The sequence below is a fragment of the Coenobita brevimanus genome, chromosome 49, assembly GCF_032717465.1.
Source record: "Coenobita brevimanus isolate Jiangsu-jjx chromosome 49, ASM3271746v2, whole genome shotgun sequence".
Taxonomy (NCBI): domain Eukaryota; kingdom Metazoa; phylum Arthropoda; class Malacostraca; order Decapoda; family Coenobitidae; genus Coenobita; species Coenobita brevimanus.
Genome location: NC_137002.1, coordinates 6444891 through 6470911, shown reverse-complemented (window position 1 = coordinate 6470911; position 26021 = coordinate 6444891). Strand labels below are relative to the sequence as shown.

General features: G+C 38.8%; 1 protein-coding gene across 1 annotated transcript in view; it reads left to right on the top strand.

Annotated features, from left to right (window-relative positions):
- The window catches only part of LOC145399426 (lysosome membrane protein 2-like), a 59881-nt gene extending 46602 nt beyond the window's left edge, over nucleotides 1-13279 (top strand). The window contains exons 4-11 of the mRNA XM_080272043.1: nucleotides 513-716; nucleotides 4408-4683; nucleotides 7215-7426; nucleotides 8036-8217; nucleotides 8751-8869; nucleotides 9429-9554; nucleotides 9723-9869; nucleotides 13253-13279. Coding sequence (XP_080128169.1) covers nucleotides 513-716; nucleotides 4408-4683; nucleotides 7215-7426; nucleotides 8036-8217; nucleotides 8751-8869; nucleotides 9429-9554; nucleotides 9723-9869; nucleotides 13253-13279 — 1293 coding nt within the window. The remainder of the gene's footprint in view (nucleotides 1-512; nucleotides 717-4407; nucleotides 4684-7214; nucleotides 7427-8035; nucleotides 8218-8750; nucleotides 8870-9428; nucleotides 9555-9722; nucleotides 9870-13252) is intronic.
- The last annotated feature ends 12742 nt before the right edge of the window (nucleotides 13280-26021 follow it).

Genomic DNA, 26021 nt, shown 5'->3' with positions numbered 1-26021 from the left:
CTTCCCTTCCTGGATTGCCTCTCCCTTTTCCCCTGCTCCCTTTTCCTCCCTTCCCATGCCTTCACCTCTGTTCAATACTCTTCATTCTGTGTTTTCCCCATTCCTCTACAAATTGTTGCTTTTCCCTCTCTCCATTCTCCTTTCATGCTCTTGTGCATTTGCTCTCATTTTTCCATCCCTACTTTCCCTCATTTCTCCTTCTCACTTATATGTACCTACCTTTGTATCTCTCTTTTTCCTTTTTTCCTCTATTTCTACTCCTCACTTTTCTGTCTCATTATTATTCTTTCCTTTTCTTTCCCCCTTTCTCCTCTGATCTCTGCCTTCTCCCTCTCCTCGCTATTCCTCCCTTTCACTGTCATTCTCCATTCTCCTTCCACTCCTTTTCCAATCTCATTCTCCCACTTCCCTTTCCCTTGTCTCTGATCTTTCATTCACATCTTATCTTTCTTCAATCTTGCCATCTCACCTGTGTCTCCAAATCCCTCCACCCTCACCCCTCCACCCACTAGTCCATAGCCTCCAAAATCGCCAAGGAGAACCGGGCGTTACAAGCGATGGTGGAGCTGGTTCTTCTGCGGTTTGGGGAGACCGTGTTCATGACGCGTCCAGTACGGGAGTTATTGTGGGGGTACCATGAGCCCCTACTGCATGAGCTGTCCAAGTACGTGGGGGATCCTACCAACAACAAAGGACGGTTCGGATACTTCTACCCCGTGAGTGAGGCAGGCAGGTAGGACGGCACGGAGGGAAGGAGGGAGGCAGGGAGGAAGGTAGGTAGGGAAGGAGGGAGGGAGGGAAGGAAAATGAGAGGCAGAAAGGAATTAGCCATCCAAGTATGTGGGAGATCTGACCAACAGCTAAGTATAGTTCAGATACTTCTACCCTGTGAGTGAAGCAGACAGGTGGGACGACAAAGGGGATTAAGGAAAGGAAGGAGGGAGGAATAAAAGGAGGCAGGGTGGTAGGAGGGGAGTGGAAGGCGAGAAGGTAGGAACATAGGCATTGAGGAAGGAGGATACCTGTACTTCTACCCGTTGAGTGAGGCAGGAAGGAAGGAGAGAGGTAGGAAGGGAAAAAGGCAAGCAAGCAAAGAGGGTGGATGGGACAGTTTGGATACTTCTACGTTGTGCATGAAGTAGGCAGAGAGGACAAGAAGAAGAGAGAGAGGTATGTGGGAAGACAGTTGGGGAGGAAAGAGAGACAGAAAATGAAGGGAGGGAAGCTGGTAGGGAATGAGAAAGCTAGGTAGAGAAGAAGGTAGAGAGAATTTTTTTTGCCCCAGGAGAAAAGTCACGCTTCAGGGCAAATTGGCAAACATGCTGAAGCCTCAGGACAAATTAGCAAACATGTTGAAGCCTTTTAAACTAAATGAACATGGTATGACATTACTGGTGTGTCAGATTATCTAGATTCAATGGAAATATTACCAGAAACATAAAGGAATGCAATTTACAGACAGCATACAAAGAGGTTTTCTATTAAGAAAAAATACTTGCGGCGAATTGGCAGACACATATTATGACATTAATGGTGAGTCAGATTTCACGTCAAGTCTGCAGAAGTCCTACAAGAATTGCATAGTAAGAGAAATGAAAAATCTCCCAAGGTACTGCATTGTGAAGAAGACTTGAATTTATACCCTTTTGTTGCATAACGGTCGTTAAGATGGACTGTAAGTTTTTATCAAGCCTCAGTCATCCTTTATAAAACATCCCAGAATGGTTGATGTTTTTATATGCAGTCCACACACTGTTCAAGAATCTGACTGGCCCAAAATCGAACTCATGTTGCAAACGGAACATGCCAATCAGTGCACCACCAACTACCCCAGACATGAAGTAGGTGCAGTGAAATGATTGTGGTGGAACTTTACGAGAATTTTGTAAACTGCAGCTATATCAAACTGTTATCATTGACTATAAGAGTATAAGGAATTTTTAGACTGTGGCATTGTTGAGTTTTGTTCCTGACTGTTTAAAATATTATGGACTGCAGCCTGTGGATCATACTTCAGTACCTATCCTTTCCTTCATTCACACTATTTCCTCCACTGTATACCCGTTTTTCATGTATGCATGTGTTAACTTTCTGCTGGAGGTTTGTGGTACTAGATCTGTAATGCTTTTTTGTTTTTCCTTTTCTCTTATTTAAAAATGGTTTGTAGTGGCTTGTTTTGTTATTGTTTTATTGTGAAGTGCTATGCTTTTTTTTTTTTTATTGTAAAGTGCTATGCTTTTTTTTTTTCTTCTTCTTTTTCTTTTTGACTGCATGGTCTTGGTCCTGAATTATTGGATATGTTTCAGAGGTAGGTATATTGCCTTTACTGTATTTGTCACTCATTCATTCATCATCTAATCCAGTGTTGCCCCATGATGAGTGTAGGAGCCCAGGGCTAGGCAAATTGGTCCTGACATTTAAGATGAGAGTGACCAGCCTCACTCACCTGTCTGTGACAGTATGTGAACAATAAACCCCAGCCACCCCATGGATAAACCTGCATCAGATCAATCCGATTGGAGTGCCTTAATTATCCACTAAACCACCAGGTGCAATTAGACTTACAAAAATGCACGAACCAGAAAGTTATTCTCTTAACTTTGGTTTGATAAATCACTGAACTTATTTTGAGGATAATGCTTACTGTATGAGCCTGCTGTGACAAGGTTATTATTTACACTGACAGCATCCTAGTCATATCTGACTATCATGCCTGTGATTCTGGTTGAAAGGGCAAAAATTTTAATATGTATGGCAAAAGTATGAAGAGAAAAACATTATTGATGTCTGTACAGGTTCTTAAATAAATCTTTCACCACAACGGGTCGCTGTTCAATTGAACAGAGTAATTTGGTGTTTGCCAGAATAAAGTGCAAAGTTCTTTCGTGGGCTGTAGTTGTAAATTTAGTAGTCTCTCATCTCCCTCCTCATCTTCATCATTATCAACATTATCATCATTCAAATCTCTCCCACCCCAAGCTGGGGTGAGGTAGGATCCAAAGAGCCAGAAAACACCTGATAGAATGAGATACTAGCCAAAGTTTGCCCAATTGAATGAGCCACACTCCCATTCACTCACTATTCAAACCCCTGGAATTGTGGCTGTCCTCAGGTGAATAATATAATCATTCATGATCAGCAAAAATTATAATTGCTGCACCTTAAGCTGAAATAGTTAAAGGAAAGACTGTAGTTTCCTTTTTTAGCCAGGTGAGTAATCTTACCTGACAGACTGCTGATAGGATTCTTTCGAGACTTCTAGTCATGCTGTTTATCTAAAAAGTATCAAGTGTACAGCAAACACTTGAAGCATCTTATCAAGTCCCTACATCAACACACTTCACTTTAAGTATGGTATAGTACTAGGCTTCCCACATTCATTATAGTATGTACCATTACTAATTATGGTAGTCTTATAAAGCTATGTTCTGTTATGATTAGAAAGCCATCAGGCAGCCCTTATTTACTCACATATTTCGTCTGCCTATGCCACACAGTATTCTCATTTGTGTTATTTATGTAGTCTATAAAAGATAATTTAAAGGTGTCATAATTGTAATCATTCATTGAAAAAAAAAGTGCCAGAAGGCCTCTTGAGCTCATAAAACAATGCCCCGGTGACAAAATACTAATGCTTTTTAGAAGAATTAGGTGCATGCATCTCAGAAATAGCATACCAGAACCACAGTAGCATGTAGTGGAGTAATGCATGTAAAATAAGATTAATCACTGGTGCAACCTTTTTTCTATAATTTGTTTTACATTTTTTCCTTCATGCACATTTTTTTTAAATTTCTTGCTATTTGATGCACATTACTTTCTGCACTAAACCGTTTTTCCCCTCTCCCCCATTTTCTGCACATTCTTCCCCATACTGACTTTTTATTTTTCTTCCCCTCATTGCCAGTGGTGTAATTCCAGTACATAAAAATGGGAAAATGGATCTTCAGGGCTAATATCAGTGGCTCTTTATATATGATAAGCAATAAAAAGACCAAATCAAATAAAAACTGGTTCTAAACACACTCTGAATCAGGGGTGCTCAACATTTAAAACAGTGGTGGTGGACTGAGGAAGATGGACAGCTTCATCAGTCCATCAGGTTCACATTTCAAATGAACCTCGTGGCTGCAACTGCTGCTGATACTATTCCCCCCCTTCACTACACCTCTGGTTATTGCACATCCTTTCTTATACTGACCCAGTCCCCTACCCCATCTCTCTCAACTCTTCTTCTTCAGCCACCCTTAACAGAGAGATTGCTGCTTAGTTTCCCTCTCCCTCTGTCCTTCTCTCTCCCTACACATTAATTTTTATTTCTTGATCTTTGCCATTATCTTATACTAACCTAGTCCTCTACCCCCTTCCTTTCTCAACCCATCCTCCTCGGCCACCCGCATCATGCAGATCGCTGCCGAACTCTTTGCCGGCAAGGACAATGTGCTCCTACAGTCACTCTGGTCTGAGATGGAAGCGGTATCTGATCTCTTCGTGACACACTCCGTCGCTGAACTACTCTTCTATGGATACCAGCTGCCTGAGTTTGATTTTGATTTCTCGAGTTTTGGCAAGCTCAATTTCACAGAGGGGATGCAGGGCACGATTGCGGAGATTTTAGAAACTGCGGGAGTGGAAGACATACCTCCATGGTTGCAGGAAAACAAACTTGGATTCTTGATGTCGGTTAGTTCAGAGAAGAAGTTAAGGGGGTTCTAATGTATGCAGTAATATTTTGGTGGGAACTATATTGTCTTCACTTTAACTAAACATAAAATTGCCAGCTGACCACCCTGAATGTTGAGCTGTAACAGGATATTAATAGTAGAATATGGTGCTAGTTTTGAAGAGGTGCTATGGCAAGGATGTAGGGCTGTGTATTGCACCTTTGAGCTAAGGAAAGTAGGCAGCAAAAGGATGAAATCTTGGCCAAAATTAAATGAATGAAGAATGTGTTAGTACAATATTTAGAAAGCTTACAGTGAATTATGGCATCATCTGAGCAGGTAATATTAGCTGTTTGTATGAAAATGTTCTCATATAATTGACAGCATTTAGTGTGAAGAAACAGTAAAGATTGTTGGGTTGTCTTTACAATGTTTAGTTTGGTTACTCAAAGGTAATTTATTAATACGATTGTGGGTAATCAAGAGTCCACTGGAGAAGAAAAAATACAGCTATGGTTGTATGAAAATAGATTTGGATCCTTAATGGCAGTTAGTCCACAGAAAAAGTTAAGGGTTTTTCGCTATCTCTTTTAATTATAGTCACTTTATTTTCATCTGACAAAACTGGGCCACTACCATAGCTTTAATACAAAGTCAGTGCAAGAACAGAATAGAATACAAAATACAGTATCTGATTGGGTAATATCAGGTGGCTGTACGAAAATAAATTCTGATTTCTTGATGGTGGTTAGTCCAGAGAAACATTTAAGGATTTTCTGTTATGTGTAAATTGTTTTGCAAGGAACTGTATGTTAGTATGGTAATTGTAAAATGAGTTAAGAATAATTCTGTCATCTGAGTAGGTAGTGTTGCCTTACTGTATGAAAATAAGCTTGGATTCTCGCAGATTCTTATTGGTGGTTAGTCCAGAGAAAATAGCTAAGGATGTTCTGTTATCTTGTGCAATATTTTGCTAGGAATGTAGTTGGATTTCTTTTATGGGAGTTAATCAAGAAAAGGAGGGGTAATCTGTTATCTGTATTTATCTGGGAATCAAAGCTTAATATGAATAAAATGCACTCCACTAGAGTGAAAATCAGTTATTAGATATATTTATGAGAAGTTGGGTATTGATTTTTTTTTGTCTAAATGTGAATGATCATGTGACCCATTCTGCTGGGTGTGCTGTTGGTAGTTCTCCCACTCTCTTACTTTTTCGTTCATTTTTGTGGATTCGACTCACCCCATCTTTCAGAGGGAAGAAAAGGTCACTGTTGAAACAAGTTCCTGGTAATGTCAGCTGGTTGTATGAGAGTGAACTTGAGATTTTGATACTTTTATCTGGGTCTTCCTGTAGGGTTGCTCTTTTATTTTGTTTAGTACGTGGCCATTGTTAAGTATTACAGTATTTTTTTTATTATTGTATTTATCATTATGTATTACTGGCTGATACTGTAAATAGACTAGAATTGTTGCTTAGTAACGTACAATTTACATTCTGATAAATTAGCCATGACCTTTGTGGTTGCACTGCCAAGATCAGTTGATTAATCGGTCTGTTCAGATAAATTGAAAGTCATTGTTATTGATTATGGTTTTATACATGGCTGAGGAAGACATGGGATGAGGTAGTGTATGCTATTTTTAGATCAAGAGGTACAGGACTGAATTACTAGAGAGATACCACAGAACAGAAACAAAGTGGAGGCATGCTTTGCTACATAGGAAATAGACACACAATTGATAACAATGGTGCTATTGATGATGATGATGATGATGAAGATAATTGTGATGGTGATAATGATGTGCAGATAGTTTTAGGATTACAGCATACGGTATATAACTTTAGCCCCATTGTCCTCATTTATAAAGGAAAATAAGGTTCAGATAATGATGTAACTCCAGTGATAGTATTTTTTATCAAGCAAGAGTTGAATTAAGGTAAGTGATGGTTGGTTATTAAATGGAGAAATTTTGAAAGCCTGAATGATGAGTGAAGGGATGTATGGCTGATTTTACTGAGTACTGTATCAATATGGTAGTACAGGTACCCGGTACTCCTGTTTTGTAATGTTTTTTTTTTTTTTTTTTTTTTTTTTTTTTTTTTTTAGTAAGAAGTATGGTTAGAAGAATGATGATAAATTAACCTGTGGTAGAGAAAAATGTGGTTATGATGATGATGATGATGATGATTGAGCTTATGTAGCAGTGGTAAATAGGCTGTGATGATGTTGATGATGATGATAATTAAATCTCTGTAAGTGTGTGTTGTAATGTTACACATTGCTAAATATAATGATTTTAGGCAGAATGTATACAGTATAGCCAAAAATCAATACGCACTTGAAATATCGTGAATCATTTTAACACTTCAGTGTACTGTACTGACACATGTGTCAGAGGTGCCTGTATTCCCTGTGTGTACATGTGTGTATGTGTCTAAGAGAAAGAAAGAGAAAAGTGTATAATCAGGTGTATATGTTTATGTGTATTAATATCCCTCGTCAGAACACCAAACCAAAACCCCATTTACCATTATGCCAACACCAGGTAAACAACACCAACGACGGGAACTACACTGTCAAGACTGGTGAGAAGGGCATTGGGAACTACCTGCACATTACTAAGTGGCAGGGGTTGGATCACCTCGAGTACTGGAGCAACAGGTACTGTGACATGATCAACGGTACAGACGGGTCACAGTTCCCGCCTAGAGTAACACATGATTCCGTCCTGTATATCTATACTTCAGAGATGTGCAGGTGAGTATGTGGAACGGTTCTATACATTTATCGTATTGTTATAAAGGCTCCAACATGACATTCATTAGTGTGAATTCATTAGCATCCCACTTAAGAACATTGCAGATAGATTCCTTTCTTGTGTCCCTCACCAAATCACTTTATCTGATGGACAGGAAGGAGCTAGACTGTTTAGGCACTGACACATATTGCTACAATCCCGCTGGCATGTTCATTGATCCTATGCGTAACTTCTTTCTTTTTTGCACACCAGATCACTTTACCTGACATATTGAGAAACAGGCATCAACTTTCTTCACCGTGCCTTCCATCAAATAGCATTACTTGATGTTTGGGAAGGAGATGGATTTTTAAAGCATCCACCTATATTGCAACATCCCCACAGGCATGCTCATCGTCTTATAAATATCCTTCATTCACTCTTTTTCTCACCAGAGGTCTTTCCCTGATGATTAAGAAGGAGATAGAATTTTTAGGTTGCTACATTCCTACAGACATTCTCACTGATCCTCTTACGAACTTTCTTCCACTCTTTTACCTGCCAGATCGCTCTACTTACCATTCTCACTGATCCTCTTACAAACTTTTTCCCCCTCTTTTGCCTTCCAGATCGCTTTACTTAACGTTTGAGAAGGAGACTGAGTTCTTAGGCATCCACACATACCGGTACATCCCACCTAAGGACATGCTGGAGGACCCTGCCATCAACCATGACAACCAGTGCTACTGCTACCCTACCAGTGATGACTGTCTGGGGGCTGGCATGCTTAATATGGCTCCCTGCACACATGGTTAGTATGAATCTTTTTATTGTGTAAACGGATGATGTGAATATTGATTTAATTTTCTAGCATGAATTATAATATGTTTAGTTTGTATTTGTATTTTTTCCACGTGGTTAGTGATTTTTTTTCCCCCTAACATACAGTTAGTTTGAATGTTGAGATTTTGTGGACATGGTTAGTTTGAATGTTGAGATTTTTAAGCACATGGTTAGTTTGAATTTTGAGTTTATGTGCATATGGGTGTGTGTGTTTTTGTGTACACATTTGATTTTTGGATTGAGTTTTTGTGCACATAGATATTTTGCATTTTGAATGATTATGCATATACTTTAGGTACTTTACACTTTATTCATGTATGTATAGTAAGTCTTATATCTGTGTATTCACATGCGCATAATTTTTTTTTATGGATTCTCGCACACATAATTAGTTTCCTGTTTATGTATTTTTTAACACTATCAGCATTTTGCCTTAACTTGACTCAGATTTTTCACCATTTGCAGCTTATTTCACATACTGATATAGTATTTTCCCATCAGATGCACCAGTCATCATGTCCACACCTCATTTCTACCAGGGAGATGAGAGGGAACTGGCCAAGCTGGATGGACTCTTCCCTAATAAAGAAGATCACGAAACTGTGCTGGAAGTCGAGCCTGTGAGTTCTGCTTTGTTTACGTTTTGGGTTGGATGGGCCTGTTGTTGTTGTGGCCCCAGCCTCATCCGATATTAACCTGGTCGACTGCAGGAAACTAGACACTTTAGCTAGGCACTCCCAGAGACCTTTTGTTGAGAGTATGTGGTATAGTAGCAGACGCAGTAGTTGTAACAAGATTAACACTAGAATATGATGCAAGTCATGTAGAAGTGCCGTGGAAAGGATATAGACCCACAGTATAGTTGTATTCTGACAATGAGCTACATGAAATAAGCTTCACAAGGACAAAAATCTGGGCCAGGTAAAGATCTGTCTATATACTGTATCTACCAATAGCCTGTACGGGGTAGCCACAAATGAGTCACCTCTATGTTGCCCTGTCCCCTGCCAGTACACTTGCCCTCCTGCTAATTTACAATCCCCCCTCTCACATACTGTATACCTCTCTACTTCATCCCTCCATCTCATCCTTGGTTTTCCCCTCCCTCTCCCTCCATCCACCTCACCCACATACACCCAAAGTCAGCCACAAATCCCACCAAAACCCATGTACCCTCAGAAAACCGGAGTGACAATGAACGCAGCCAAGAAAATCCAGATCAACGTGCCCCTTCGTCGGTACGGTGACCTGCCTTCCTTCAAGAATGTCCCTGAGGTCATCTTCCCTGTCGCCTGGGTCAACGAGGTAAGGTTTGACTTGCTTAGTAACCAAGGAGATCCGTTTAGGTCATTGTTCACTGTACCTGTAGCTGATTTACTCGCACTTGACGAAGCCATAATGATGACGATGATGGTGGTGTGGTGGTGGTGCTAGTGATGATGATTTACCATTTTCTCATATTTTCTTCCCCAGTATGCATCAATAACACCAGAGCTTGCCGAGGACGTGAAGAAAGCAGTGGATATGCCGTTTGTAGTAGTTAATGCTGTGTTTGGCAGTCTGCTGGCAGTTGGCGTCATCCTCCTCGTCATAGCTGGCTTCAAGTTCCGTAGGATTAGGGTCAGTACAGTTAGTTTTTGTTGAAAGTTGTTTTTGTCTGTCTGTGAGAGTCTCTATCCATCTGTCTATATCTATCAGTCTATGTCTGTGTCTGTCTATCTCCCTGTCCGTCTGTTCGTCTGTCTAGCTTTGTGTATCTTTCTATCCCCATCTGTTTGTCTATTTGTCTATCTGTGTCTGTTAAAGTTGTTTTGTTATTAATTAAATCACACATGAAGAGAGTATATGAGATGTTTCATTATTAAGTTCATGATGAAAAAGGGTATATGTTAGTTTGTTGGTAGGTCATTTTTATCAGCTTTGTGTATTTACCTATTTGTAGTATACAGGAATTGAGCAATGCTCGTGTTGTCCTGTCTCCATATCCACATTTATCAAGTCTACCTTTACACACATGAATGTTTTTCTCATGCACCACCTCTTTGTCTAAGTCGTTCCAAATATTTAAGTATTTACCTAATATACCTAATTGTGATATACATGGAATGTACTATGCTCGAGGGTTTCCGTCGCTTTTTCTCAATAAGTCAAATTTAGCTTTAAACTCGTTTAAGTTTTTAGACTGGACGATCTCTTTGTCCAGGCTATTCCATAAGTCTATACTTCTATAAGGAAAGCTATATTTCTTGATATCCTTCAAGCAGCTTGACTTTTTCAATTTCATTCCGTGTCCTCTTGTTGCTCTCTTATCCCATACAAACAGATCTTCTTTGTCAATTTTATCTACTCCCACCATGGTCCTGAACACTGCAATCATGTCTCCCCTCTTTCTCCTTTCCTCTAAGGAAGGCAAATCCAGTTTTTCCAGCCTCTCTCTGTATGACAGGTCTGTCAGACTGGGGACCATCTTGGTTGCTGTTCTTTGTATTCTCTCAATCTTGTTTATATTTTTCTTTTTGTGTGGGGACCACACTACCGCTGCATATTCTAACCTGGGGCGGATCATGGCCACTATCAATTTTTTCATCATCTCCTCATCCATATAATGAAATGCTACTCTTATGTTAGTCAAGAGTTTATAAGTCTCTCCAACTATCTTGTTAATGTGCTTTTCTGGTGACAAACTATCTTGGACCAGCACTCCCAAATCTTTCTCTTCTCTCCTTTTTGTGGTTAATTCATTACCCAACAAATAATTCAGTGATGGCCTCCTGGTACTTTTACCCATTTCCAATATTTTACATTTCTTTACATTAAATTTCATTTCCCACGTCCGGCTCCAATTGTTTATCCTATCCAAATCCTCCTGTAGTATTTTACAATCCTCCTCAACCTCTACCTTCCTCAAGATCGTTACATCATCAGCAAACAGACTTGCATAACTGTTCACTCCATCTACCCTATCATTTATGTAAATCAGGAACATTACTGGCGCCAACACCGAGCCTTGAGGGACTCCACTTGTTACTTCCCTCCATCCAGACATCCTATCCTTTATTACTGTCCTCAATTGTCTGTCTCTCAAAAAGTCTCTCATCCATTCCAGAAGTTTCCCCTTCAGTCCTCCTATATATTCTAGTTTCCACATTAGTCTCTTATGAGGTACCTTGTCAAAGGCCTTCTCTAAGTCTAAGTACACACAATCCACCCAACCATCTCTCTCCTGTACCACGCTCTTGAGTAAAAGCTCAACAAGTTAGAAACACATGACCTTCCACTTCTGAATCCAAACTGACATTCAGCCAAAATATTCATCTCTTCCAGATATTTTATCCATCTGTCTTTCAGGATTCTTTCACACAATTTTGCGACCATGCTGGTTAGAGACACTGGTCTATAATTCAGGGGTTCTTTCCTGTCTCCTCCCTTGTAAATTGGTACCACATTTGCCCTCTTCCATTCTTGTGGCACTTTCCCCTTTTCCAGTGAGCATACGATTAAACTGTGAATTTTATCCGCCAGTTGTTCTCTGCATTCCTTCAGTACCCAATTAGAAATTCCATCAGGTCCTGGGGCTTTCCTTACATTTTGAGTTTCCAGTAATTTATACACTTCCTGTACCTCCACTTTTATATCTTTTATCACCGGAAAATTTCTAATCACTCCCTCCCTTTCCACAAGCTCCTTTTCTTTAGTGAAAACTGACTGGAAAAGTTTGTTCATTATTTCTGCTTGCATTGCCGCATCCTTAAAGACCTCTCCTTCTACTTTCAGTTTGGTGATTCCTTCCTTTTGTTTCAGTTTGCCATTAACAAATCTATAAAACAGTTTGGGTTCATCCTTGCATTTGTCTATTATACCTTTTTCAAAATTCCTTTCTTCTTCTCTACATATTCTTGTGTATTCATTTCTTGTTCTTTTATATTCTTCCTTTGTTCTGTTGTTACCTCTCTTTCTCCAATTGTTCCACGCCTTATCTCTCTCTTTTTTTGCTATCATACACCTTCTATTAAACCACTCCTTTTTCTTGTTTTCTTTCCCTCTTACTCTTGGTACAAATTTTTCCACTCCCAAATTATAGAGGTCTAGAAAGATATCCCACTTCCTCTATATCTCTCTTGTTTCTCTGAATTATCTCCAATCCGCATTTTCAAAAAAGTTTCTCAATCCTGTAAAATTTGCTTTCCCAAAGTTGTATCTTCCCTGTCTATGAAGCTCGTCTCTTGGCTCGATGTTCCCTATTAACATCTGGAACTCAGTGACCACATGATCACTTTTTCCTAAAGGACAGAGATATTTCAATGATTCTATTACATCGGGTTCTTTGGTGAACAGTAAATCTAACCTTGCTGGTGTGTCCTCACCTCGAAACCGTGTCTCTTCTTTGACCCATTGTGTCATCACATTATTCATTATTATATTTAATAACGTAGTGCCCCACGATTCCTCGCCGCCTCCCGAGTACCATTCCTCCCAGTTCACCTCTTTACAGTTAAAGTCACCCACCAAAATTATATTATTGCTTTTCTCAATTATTTTTTGCAAATAGCTAGCCATATCTGACAACATCTCATGGTATTCGTCATCCTTCCATGCTCTCGTCTTTGGGGGAACATACACTACCGCCATAGGTAGAATCCCTGTTATTGGATTCTGCCTAACACCTATTGTTATTGGAAAACTGGGATATGATGATGATGATGATATTCTACTTAGGATGTTTTTCTGTTCCTGCTTTATGTTTCCTGTCTACCCCATTAAAAAAAAAAAAGTGTCTCATGAATGCAGAGGTATAACGAGAGGTTAATACAAATATATCGTGTTAATCATGAAAAAATGCTGTGGAAAGAGTTTAGAGCAGTGATAATATCTTCTGTCATCGGGCTACAAGAAATAAGCTACAGAAGGATGAAAATTTGAGTTAATTAAAGGTGAATGAACAGTAGATTGAAGCAGGACCAAACCAAAACAACATCATTAACTCTCTTTTCTCCCCCTGACAGAAGAACCGAGGTCAGCAGAAGCTCTGAGTGTGTGGTGAAGGGAGGACGGAAGCGGTGTAACTTTTCTGTGATACCAGACATGTTACTTTTCTTGCCTTACACCGGCCTTCACATCCATATAGAAAATGAACCTGGTGAAAAATACACATAGGTGATGAGGTGCACAACAGAAATCAGATTATCCTCGAAGACATTTTTGTTCCTACAGAGCCAGTATTGAAGTTTTATTTTATTTTATTTTATTTTATTTTATTTTATATGTTGAATTTGCTAGTGATAGTAAACATTCCATGAACCCACAAGACCCATTTCAGAGGTCTTTAAAAGTATTGTAGTTAGCAGTCATGTACAGTTGGTTTGTGTTCATCTAAGGAAGTTGGTCACTCACTCAGTTTTATTACTAAGTAATGGTTTTGTGAAATTCAGTGAGCCTTGGTTATGAGGTAGGATTGAGTCACCTTGGTTACTAGGCAAATCAAACCTTCAGTCTGACATCCCTTGGCCATTAACTGAGGCAAAAGGGATTATGGGTCTTAGGGGTTACGCATCTTTATGAGACCAAAACAAGCAGAGTGTAGTTGGATAGCCAGGTTGGAGGATAATCAGTTTTCTGTCATGTTCCTGTGTACGCCGTGGGATGTAAGTGAGTGTATTTAAGCATCATGATCATACATACTTAAGGAGGTTGTAGGTAAGGAGTTCCAGCATTACAACCCACACCACAGATGATGTACTAATTTAAGCTTGTGTTGATTATTGGCCACCTAAATTTGGGTGATGTTCATTTTTGTTTATTTGTAACTGCCTCCAGATTTGATTTGATTTAGGAAAAGTATCCTAATATGGAAGTGATTTATTAAGACACAATTTTGTTGCTATTAGACTATTTTATTCAGCTTATAAAATGTCTCTTGTACTGAATAGATTCGTTAGTGCTATATTCAGTCCCTCTGATTTAAAGACTTTGTTCCCTGTGCTAATTGGTGGAGAGGGATACCTTCACATGGTGGCACTGATTCAGCTGAGCAGCTCCACTGTCTGGTTATGCAAATGTTCCTCACCCCCACCCCTCCCTCTCGAATATTGAGCAGGTGTATTGAAGCTGTAACTGAACTTTTGCGTGTACCAGGTGATTACCTGGTATATTAAATTTAGAAAAGCTCTCATTTTTTGTTTATTATTATTATTATTATTGTTTTTTATGTATTTTATATTTATTTTTTTGCTAAATCTGACCCTTTTCTTCAAATTTTCTATCCTGAGTTGAAATATCAAAATGGCTGCAGATACTAGATAATTTTGTGTATCTTTGAAAGGTCTCTCTTGTACAGTGAGTTTATTCAGCATATATCTAACCCCTCCAAAGAGTAAGTTCTAAGCATTTAATTAACCCCTCCAGTCATAGAGTCAATTCAGAGCTGATATTTAACCTTTCCACTTCAAATTCTCTATCCTAAGCTGAAATATCAACTGGCAGTAGAAAAAATAAACTAAAAATTGATGTCACCCAAATTTAAGGGGCTACAGAAATTATTTATATCAGGAACCGTTTATCTATGCAACAGTCTCCTCCCCTTGATAAAGACAGCTGGTGATGTCTTGCCGAATAGTTATCTTCCTCATTCTCAACCCTCTCACTGCTGAGGATTTGTCTTTCTCCAGGATTCAAGGGGCTGAAATGGTGAGTAGATGAGTATGGGACCCTTTTCATTGTGCATGTTGTTGATTAGTTCTCCCACTATCAATTTTTTTTCCTTGCTTTCTGGACCCAGTCTTACCCCACCATTAGATGGAAAAAGAGGTGGGATGATGTATGTTAGTAGCGATGATGATGAAGTTTTTCCTTTGTAAGCCAGAATGGATTGTCTATGTGCATCTTCAGCAGTGAAAGGGTTGACTCCTTCAGTACAGTATGATGCCTTTTATTACTGTATTATTATTGTATTATAATTATTATTATTTTATTACATTATTATTATTATTGTTACTATTATTATTATTGTTGCCTTCAGATGATTTTATGCAGCATTGGGGAGACATCTCATAATGAAAGAATTAATAAGAATAGCTGCCGATAACTCTGTAAATATTCTTGGAGGTAACAAAATAATATTAAAGATATCATGGTACTGAAGGATTAATGTTATCAAAAATTATATTTGAGTTGGTCTTGTAGATGATGTGGATTATACTTTCAGTAGTTTCTATTATCAACCATTGCTCCCTATATGAGTACTGTAATTTGTGTGCAGATACTACCATGTTAGACATTATTTTAAGTATACAGTATATATATATTTTTGTATATTACAGTACTCATTATATTATACTTGTATATGATTTGATAGTATTTTTATTTTTATCTATTTTATTCATTTCTTATGATCGTTTTTTTTCTTTGGCATCTGTGGTACAGCCACTATTGCAACAGAGAAACATTGTTGTAATGAATCATTACAATTTTAATTTCCTGCCAGTAATTTCCTTGTACAGTAGATGCTCGATATAGCAAACTAATTCAGCCAACCCCTATTCGGTTTTCTTGAATTTTCCGCAAAGTCAAGTTCCATAACCAAGGCTCAATATAAGGGAAACTTTTCTGGTATTCTGAGGTATTATCTGCTAAATCCTTGAAGGCAACGGTCAAGCCAAGTTACTGACAAAGCGCACCCAAACCTAGCAAACTATGCTAAATGCTACACACAGCAGTCTGAACCAATGTCTAATTCATACCCCCACTTAAATGCATTATTGTGTACATGTTAACAGTGGTACATACAATAATGACTTAGACTATGTAAACAATAAAATAAGGTGAGGATAGTACAGTAGTGAACCAAGTAGTACAGTAAATAAGGATAGTAAGGGTTACCTCCAAAAGTAGGGGTTCTGCATGTGCGCAGAAATATGCATGAGGCCATCCTGGCCCCCCCAAACCTGTGTCAGGCCTGGGGGTGGTTTAGTCACTGTCAGAGTCACCTTCCACCAACACTCGAGGTGGTACAGGGGTGACAGAGGGACTGGGGAGCATCAGGGATGGCGCTTCATCTATCAGTCTATCTATATCCAGACGCCTCATTCCCGTAAAGGGTAGCCACAAACAAATTGCCTCCATGTCACCCTGTCCCCTGCCATTTCACTGCCCTGCTTCCAGCTCACACCCCCCTCTCTCATATACCTCTTCACCCCATCTCATCCTTTGCCTCCCCCTCCCTCTGCCCCCTCCACCTCACTCGCATACACTTTCCTCGTCAGTCTCCCACTCTCCATCCTCTCCACATGGCCAAACCACTTCAGTGTGTTTCTCCTAATGCTTCCTGTCACATCCACACCACAATGCTCCTTCACTTCCTCATTTGTCAGTCTGTCTGTCCACGTAACTTCACATGCTCCCCTCAAATCACTCATTTCCACTGTACTCACTCTTGACTTCTGTCCCTCCAACAAGGTCCAAGCTTCACTTCCATACATTAAAGTTGGTATCACAATACTGTCATGTAGTAACTTTTTCACTTCCATGCTCACTTTCCTGTTTCTTATCATTGCTTTCAAGAAACCAGCAACCTTTCTTCCTTGTTGTACCCTGTTGAGCACTTCATCCTCTAAACTTCTATCCGTGCTCATCACACTACCCAGGTATTTAAACGCACTCACATTTTTCATTTCCTCCTCATCCAGCCTCACTGTAGATTCACTGACTTGCACTCCATCTTCTTAATTATTTTCAATTTCTGGGCAAGAGAAAACCTAGCCATCTCCTTTTCCTGAACCTTAGGCATGGTTCATTAACGTTTTGGTTCAATGGAAAAAATATATATATATATATATATATATATATATATGGCCACAATACCAAGGCAAAGCCGCACACACACAGAGCAGTTGTTAACAGGTGGGGGATCACGTGAAGACTGCATGGGCAGAGCGACGTCACTGAGTCCTTGCTGCTACCAAGGCAGCTAGGCGGGGATGTGTGCCTCAGTGACGTGCTCAATTCACATGACTTTTTCCAGTGATTTGGTGGTTTTTGGATTGGAATTTCCTTAACAAAATTATACTCATTTCAACAGAAATTTTCTTTTAAATTGGGGGGGGGGGAGATTCCATTATCTCAGGCTTCCGCTAAATCGATGTTCGTTAAATTGAGCATCTACTGTACTGTATTTTCTTAACGCTAACGTATGCACAGTGAATATTACCATGACTTGAATCACACTTGTTGTCTTTCACTGAACATTCCAGGAAGTGACGACAGTTGCTCAATACTCAGATCCCTGGTTAGGCAATAATGTCATCCTTTGTGGGGTTTCTTGTTTAGCCTTTTTCCTGCATGGGGTTTCCTGCAGCTGAGTAAACCATCCAGCATTATCCATAATTAAATACTATACCTAAGTTGGCCCAGTGTATTGAGAGGGTTAATTTTTGCTGTGTTTTGGGTATATCAAATTCTTGGGAAAGCTTGATTATCATAACTGCTAATTTCATTTTTTTATATCAGGGGGACAGTCGACTACATAGCCCAGTACAGTGATGTTAAATATTAATAAGTGCTGTTTAGTCATTTATTACTTACTGTAGTGCCTAATTACCTTGTGGAATAATTTGGTCGATTAAAATATTGTTTTTTATTCCAGGGGTCTGAATGTAATACTTGACACCAAGATAGAGCTTAACTTTTGATGATATACTGTACTGTGTAGTCTTGTATTAGTCTAGTGTGACAGTAACTTTTGGCAGAACCTGACAATGAAATTAGTTTTTAATGGCAGGGTTTGTGAATATTGCATTTTCCATTTCCAGAGGTCATAATTCAAAAGGTGTGCATCAACCAAGATGGAGCTTAACTTTTACTGATTGCTGTAGTCTTTTATTAGTCTAGTGTCTTAATACTCTTAGCTAGCAGAGTTTTTATCCAGGGTTCATTGTTAATTGCAAATACACCGAGATTGGATGACTTTTGATGAATGCTGTACTGTGGGCTTCTTCATTAATCTAGTGCCTCAGTGACAATAGTATAAACTAGCATTGTATCTGTCTCCTTGCTAGTAGTCTGAGAGTTGAGCTTGATAACTACTCAGGATGTGGTTAAACTATCTACTTCAGCTAAAAGTTTGCACATAAGTCCATAATATATATATATATATATATATATATATATATATATATATATATATATATATATATAAAAATCCTTAAGTCTCTTCCATTATAAGTGTATCAGACATTGATTGGTTATGTTTTCATTAACCTCTTTACTGACGAGGAGCCTACGTGTGGTGGTGCTGTGCTCCCTGGGTGGAGAAGCTGTGGTGGCCACTCAGGAGCTAAACCTCCTTATATTTCCTTGGGAAGGAACCTAGCTTGACTCTGGTGAGGTGCTGTGTACCACAAGGGGGCACCAGACCTGGACACGGTGTACTGTATGTACTGTACTGTACCATTAGGACAGCCTCACTAAAGCATTTATTTACCTGTGGTCAACAGGTCTACTCAGCCAAACAGACCAGAGTTAAGCAACAGCAACAATAACTCCAGCGACTTATTTTTCATTTATTCTTGCCATGTTTAGACAGTTTTATTAAATATGGGAGAGACTTTTCAAAGTGAAGGGATTAGATATTGTCTTCATTAACCTTTTGTTACTGGAGGTCCATCCTGAGATAAATAATACTGTTTGGTGGTTGCTGCAGTGAACTAAAATATACTGGTACAGTATATCACTGGTTTGAATGGGATACCTTTTCTTCAGTCCCATCCTTTATTCCTTGCTCTTGCTACCACCACACAGTTTCACTTACCTGGTAGTGACCTGCAGTGATTCTCTTCCATTGCAAATAAAATTGGCCAGTGATGACAAGAATAAAATACAGTAATTAAAAAATATTTGTAGCCAAGAGGTTAATATTGTTTTTGTTTTTGTTTTTCTTCTTCTTCTTTTTTGTCCTCTGCTCAAGACTTGTTAAACTATATCACAGTTTTATGTGCTAATCTGATTTTGCAAGTTTTATTTGTGTCTTCTTCTCTTTGCGGACCAACCCATCTCTTTCAAATATGCAGAAAGGGTTACTGGGTTAGAGCAATGGTGATGATCTATCTATCTATTGCCAGACGCCTTAATGATAATGACGATGTTGGTGATGATGATTTTGTGTATTGTCAACCAATTGTGATTCTCTATTATTTTTAGCATTTTTACCTCACAGGCCTTGTGCAGTATTAGCTAGGCTTTGTATGTATTGCAGTATGATTCATATATACCATTACTTCAGTTATTACACTAATGTACCAGTACATGTACAGTTGTGGCCACATATGCTTGTTTCATTGGAGTTTGACAATACGAAGCTTGTCACGTTGTTATTGTTGTTGTACAGTATTGACCCCAAGTTTATCTGGATATCAACCTGGTGGACCTGCAGGCCAAAGTTACTGTTTTCCATTCCACCATCCTCCTTTTGGGTAATAAGGAGGGAGTTGAAGGATGTTTATAACTCAGCTGTGGAACTGTTTGATTTTATCTTCAGCACTGTCCTACTAATCAAATTTACATCTGTCTATATACTATGTATGTATTGTCAGATACCTAAATCCTGGAAGGGGTAGCCACAAATGAATCGCCATGTCATTCTGTCCACCGTCATTAGGCTGCTGTGTCTCCAGCTCAGGTGGCTCTCACTCATATGCCTCTCTTACATGAAACCAATAATTGCAGCAGTTTACACTGAGAGTAGTTTATATTTTGGAGGTCGACTAGAAAGTGATTGGCAGACCAGGTTTATGTGGCCACAGTTATCTTTACTACTTCATATTCTGTGTGTGTTGGTATGCAAAGGTTTAGCAAGGAATGCAGAATGGGTATAAATAACATTTTTTGGAATGATACCCATGTACTGAAACTATCTAAGCTGAGACACTCACACTTACAAATCTTAGTAATCTTTTTGTCCAACAGTTTCCAGTAGTAATTAGCTGGATTTGGTACTTGGTTAAGCTTCCAGTCCATGCAAAACCATCAGCTGTACTGTGACAGACCCCAACATGCTTAATTTAATTTGAATTTGTGTTTGATAAAAGGGGACAGCACCTCAGGCCCAGTTTTTCCCATATGTAAGTACAGAATAATACTTCCCTTGGAAAGAGAAACAGTTATTTATTTAGCAAAATATCCTATGTCTCATCAGTATTTTTCAGGAATTCAGAATCATTGGTATAGTAAACAAACCCCCTCATAGTAACCCAAAACTCTCTTTAGTCTGGTTCAGTGTTATTTGTTGGCATAGTAAAGTATGTGCAATATTTTTGTTATGTGAGTATATCAGAACTTACTGTATTGTCGATATTGTCTATGTTAATGATGAGTGCTGGAGCAGAACGTGTTCACATGGTGGCATTGAATGGCCAGTTGGTGAAGCTGTGTGGTTATACAAATGCTCTTCAGTCCCTTCCCTATCCCTCCAAAACAACAAGAGTAAAGTTTAAATGCTGTATTACTTTGTTTAGTGTTGGGGATGCTCTTGTGGCCTACTTCAGTAAAGTACTGTCAGAGAAGATCTAGGAGTTGAATGATAATTTGTATTGTTTTGGAGGTTGGTCATAGGACAAAAGGTGCACAAATTAAAATATACCATTAATAATCAGGAGATGACCCAAGTAGACTGCAGGATGCAGATCACTTCACCCAGGCACTCCTGGAGAAAATCCTGGGTGTCCTAGGATAATTTGTGTTGTTTTGCAAGGGTGATAGTAACAAGATAAAAGGTGCACATGTTAAAGTACTGTATAGCATTAATAAGAGTCATGATATTGGCTTGTGATTCAGTTGTGTACATTCCATTATATATTTGTACTCTTTTTTGCAAGTATGGTAGGTTTAAGGTGGATAATTATGTTTGTATTTAAATTTATTAACTTGTGTTGTTTCTGTGACCTCATTCAGTCTGTGGATGTGATTTTAACTTTTATTCTTGCTGTTGTGAGAGATGTTAGTTTCTTAGGCCAGACTTTTCCCGCAGCCCTCTGGATTTAAGGCCATATGGGCACCTTGATGCTGCTGATAGAGGAATAAATGATTGCTGGATGGATGGCTAGACTTTTTGAATGGGAGGAGTTACACATAAACATCATTAATCCCTTCAGTTTGGAAGGTCTTGCTTAAAATGAGGGGGTGGCTGAAGTGTAATTGGAGTGAGAGGTCCCTGATTTGATTCTTAGGCCAACCAGAGGACCTTGAGATAGGGTCTCCTTTGCCCTAGTCACTTCATATCTAGAATTGAAGTACAGGTCTTAATATAAAAATGACCATACCCTTTTTACTCTTACTTGGCGGACAGATGCCACCACTCCATCATGAATGCTGAGCTACAGCAGTAGCTTAACACCAGTATATAGAACAGTTATGAATAAGAACTATGAAAATGATGTAGAGCTGTAGTATTGTCCTGTTTTACCACTGATATTTGTAAAATATGCTGTAAAAAGATGAAAATCTGGGCCAAGTTAAGGTGAAAATCATATAAGAAACAGCACTCTCATATGAAAACATTATCTCACGTACACCCCACCTCTTCCCTCTGTATGCCTTCCCAGCTCTACTTAAGTCATGTGGGAAGGTTTTATGGCTGTAACCTTCTGTAATGGAAAGGTCTAGTCTTGCAGTGGACTCTAAAGAACTGTATATGAACTTTTTTTCTCCTAAGCTGGAGCATAATTATTTGTAGGTACAGTAGTTGTTGATAGTTGTTTTTATACTTATGCATTTTTTATTAATCTAGATCCTACCTCACTCTGTTCTAAGAATAATAATAATAAAAAGGCAAGGACGATGATGATAATGCTGATGACGATAGCAAGAATATAGTAAAAACATCTATCCTCTGTCTGAATGGGGTAATACTGTGTGGCTTTGACAATGGTTTCATTCCATAATCCGGCATCCTCATACTCAGATAAACCACTGCTCTAAGGATGACATTCTTTTTTGGCCTAGAACTCTCCCTAGCACCTCTCTCTTACTAGTTTATTTTTGCATGTGCAGCTTTAATATTCTCACATGTTATTTATGCAGACTGTTAGTATTTATGATGAAAATAATGTATTGTATGTTGATAGTTTTCTTTCTTTTGTGTTTTCCTGTTCCTTGTTTCTTGATCCTCCCTTTCCTTATCTTAAGGCAGGAAAAAAAGATCAGGATGATGGTGATGATGATAAGGACAGTGATGATGATGATGATGGAGGCAAAAACATAAAAAGCTTTTTAAATATTTAAAAGCTATAACATACAATGAAATAATTAAAAATATAATATGGAAAATAAATTGCCAAGAAAGACGTGCTTGGGACTTTACTGTTCTGCCTAGAATGCTACCCTAAGAATGCTGTTTACCTCTAAGCTTTCACAAGGTACCTGCAATATTATTTTGATATACTGTACGCTCATCCCTCGTGTTTCATGGTTTTCGCTTTGCTGGTTTAGGTAATTCACAAAAGAATACTATCTGTCTATAGCCAGATGCCATAATCCCCTAAGGGGTGGCTGTTTGTCTGAGTTAGTTGTTTTACAGGGAGGGGCACTAACCCTCCGTCAACCCACTTGTTGACACCTAGGGAACACCATCACAAAATACACTAGTTTAAGGAGTATTTTGGGATTGGAAAAAAAAATGTTCCATTAGAAATTGTTTTTTCATTCATTCATCATAAAATACTCTTTAAAAATCCCTCCTTTTTTTTTATTTTGGCTTTGCTGACGTTGCTTATTTGCGGATGAGTAAGCCATCGCAAAATACACTTCCTGAAGGTGTATTTTGGGGTGAATTCTTTGTTATATCATTAGAGAATGCTGTGTAAACAAGTAAGGGGTGAATTCTTTGTTATATCATTGGAGAATGCTGTGTAAACAAGTATATTCATAATGTCTGGTGATGTTTTGGATCTAGGGTTATTAGGCAGTCACATAGTTAAATTTTGGCAGTAGGGATATTTTTCCGCTGGTTTTCATTATTGGTGGATTTTCACTGTTCATGGGTCTGTTCCCTATCGCCCATGAAAAACGAGGGATGAACTTACTCCGCATATTTATCTACTGCCCGATGCCTCACCCCTAGAGCACAGTGGGGGTGACTAGAGTAAATAAATCCCCATGTAACACACTTCCGACTCAGCCATAGATACTCATTCCATTCCCCTGTATATATTCCTCTGTTCCTGTCTTCCTGGTGGCCTAGTCGTTAGGTTGCCATAGTTGTTGCATCTTTGCCTTGTGTATGGATTTGATTCCCAAGAGGTGACTCTGTCTGTCTGTCTCTCTGTCTGTCTGTCTGTCTCTCTCTTTCTCTCTCTCTCTCTCTCTCTCTCTCTCAGTGCCACCAGGGAGAGTAGGCTGGTCATCTGCCCTCAAACTATCTGGTGATGTATTTTCATATTTTATTCTTGCCAGTACCAGGTGATTTTATTCAGCTTAAGGGAGAGTCTTCTAGTGAAGAGGTTATGTAGGCTGTTTTTTGACCTTTCCAGTTTGTAAAATCTCTCCCACAATTTACAGTCATCTGGTGGTTACTTGGACATTGCGAACTATATGTCATTGGAGATGAGGGGTAAAATCCACTTCATTATGGTAGCTTACCCTCAGGTCCCAACATTCCTACATGTGAGGTTGGCTGTTACCATTCATTATGTTATCTTGCCCCAGCCATAGACCATTCCATCCTGCGTAGTAAATCCTCCTGTACCTACTCTCGGTTTTATCACCATCCTAGTCTTGGACCCATACTCTCACATGGATAGGGAGCTCTCCGGTTCTTACTTACCATTTTATTTCTGCATATGGCATGTTCATACTATTGCATGTTGCTGTGTTATTCTTATGTGTATTAAAAAGATGCAGAGACCAGAAGAAAACTTTGAGGAAATGACTAGAGTAGGTGTCAGGGAACTTCCTAAGCTAGTGAGAGTATGATCCATGGTCTACCATTACTACCTACTCCATTCAGACCTGCAGTATTCTTGCAGCTGAACAGAATCATTTAGTGGGACAGTATCTAGTAAAATAAGGTGTCAGTGTCCCTCATTCCTTCATTTTTAGGTGGGAATAAGGGTTATGATGATGATGATGATGATAATGGTCATGACAGTGGGTCTGAATGGGATGTGGTGCAGTTTATGATATGATTTAGCTTCAATACAGAACATAAAACACACATGTACTGTTAAAAGCAGTCAGCAGCAGGAAACAGGCTCTAAATAGAACAGTCTGTCAACATCACTTACAGTATTATTGTCATTGCTGCTCAGTAGGCTAGATGGCTGCCGAAAGACACAAATTAGGCTTAAGATATTATTTCATCAAGCATAGTGTCTCAAAACAGAAGTTGATTAATGAAAAGGGCTCATTCACACCTTATTTATTAGTGGAAAATGGGATAATGATGATGATGATGATGATGATAGTGATAAATTATACTGTATATGGTAAAATGAAGAAAGGCACTTGTTTGATCAGAGAGGTTCTTTCTCTCTCTCTCTGTCTCTCTCTCAAGATGAATGTGAAGTTATTGATATTAATTGTTTATTAAAAAACTCTTTATACTGTACCAGCACAGTATTTTTGTCACAAGAAATAGGATGTAGTTCCTATTGATCAAAATATATGTTTCTTATATTTATCTATTGCCCAGCACACATCCAGATCCATCTATCTATTATCTGTTTCTCTTTTGTCCAGTGCAGCTTCATATCTGTCCATATGTCTATACAATAGCTATTGTTTAATGCACCATCACTATATCAGTCTATTGCTGTGTAGTTTCATATCCATTCATGTCTGTCATAGATTTCATAATGTATCTACCCATTCATCTATCTGTCCATTACCCTAGGCATATCCAAGCCTGTCTTTTGCTCCATGAGCCTCCATCTCTATCTGTTACCCTTTTCACTTTCTCTTTATCCATCCAGCTGTAATTTCCATTGTACCTTCTTTATTTATCTATTCATGATAATGATGAAAATAAACTACTGTCCATTTTATGAATATGGAGTAACTATGTACTGTACTGCTCTCCCAAATAAGTTAATCCATCAGTCATAGCTAGACTGTGCAATGAGTCATAAATCTTGTAAAGGTGGAATAGACCTGATTATAGAATGAAATACCAATAAGTAGTTAATATTTAGTGTATTATGAGCAAAATGTGACTTGGCTATGAAATGTTGAGTGCTCATTTCTATAACAGTGATTACTATTTTTTTAATAAACCTGTGTTGGATGCTCCAAATTTTATTATTGACCTTTTTGTGTAGAGGGACTCCTTCATGTGGTGGTACCAGTATAATCGGGTGACTTCCCTGTCCGGTTTTACAAGTGTTCCTTATCTTCCCTGTCACCGAAAAGGATGGTGGACTGCGGAAGGGCAATTTCAGCCAGAAATCCACTGGGTTAGGTCCATATAAGGCTGGGGCCACATCATTCATCCCATGTCATAGGTGGGGACATTTACTATCTAGTCATTAAATGCTGCCTTTAGGTGCTTCATTGAGTGTTAAGCCAAATGGTTTCTTGTAACCCAGGAAACCATTCATTATGTAGGGTGGTGACCATATAACCAAATGGACACTTGGTCTGGTAGATTAAGGCACTCAGTTGGATGCCCTTAGGTGATAACATTGAGCGATGATTGGGATTTATTGCTCATTACACCAACTGATAATTTCATTCATCTACATAAAGCCCTCCTATTGAAGGACTTAATTTTGTGTACTGCACTGATGGAGA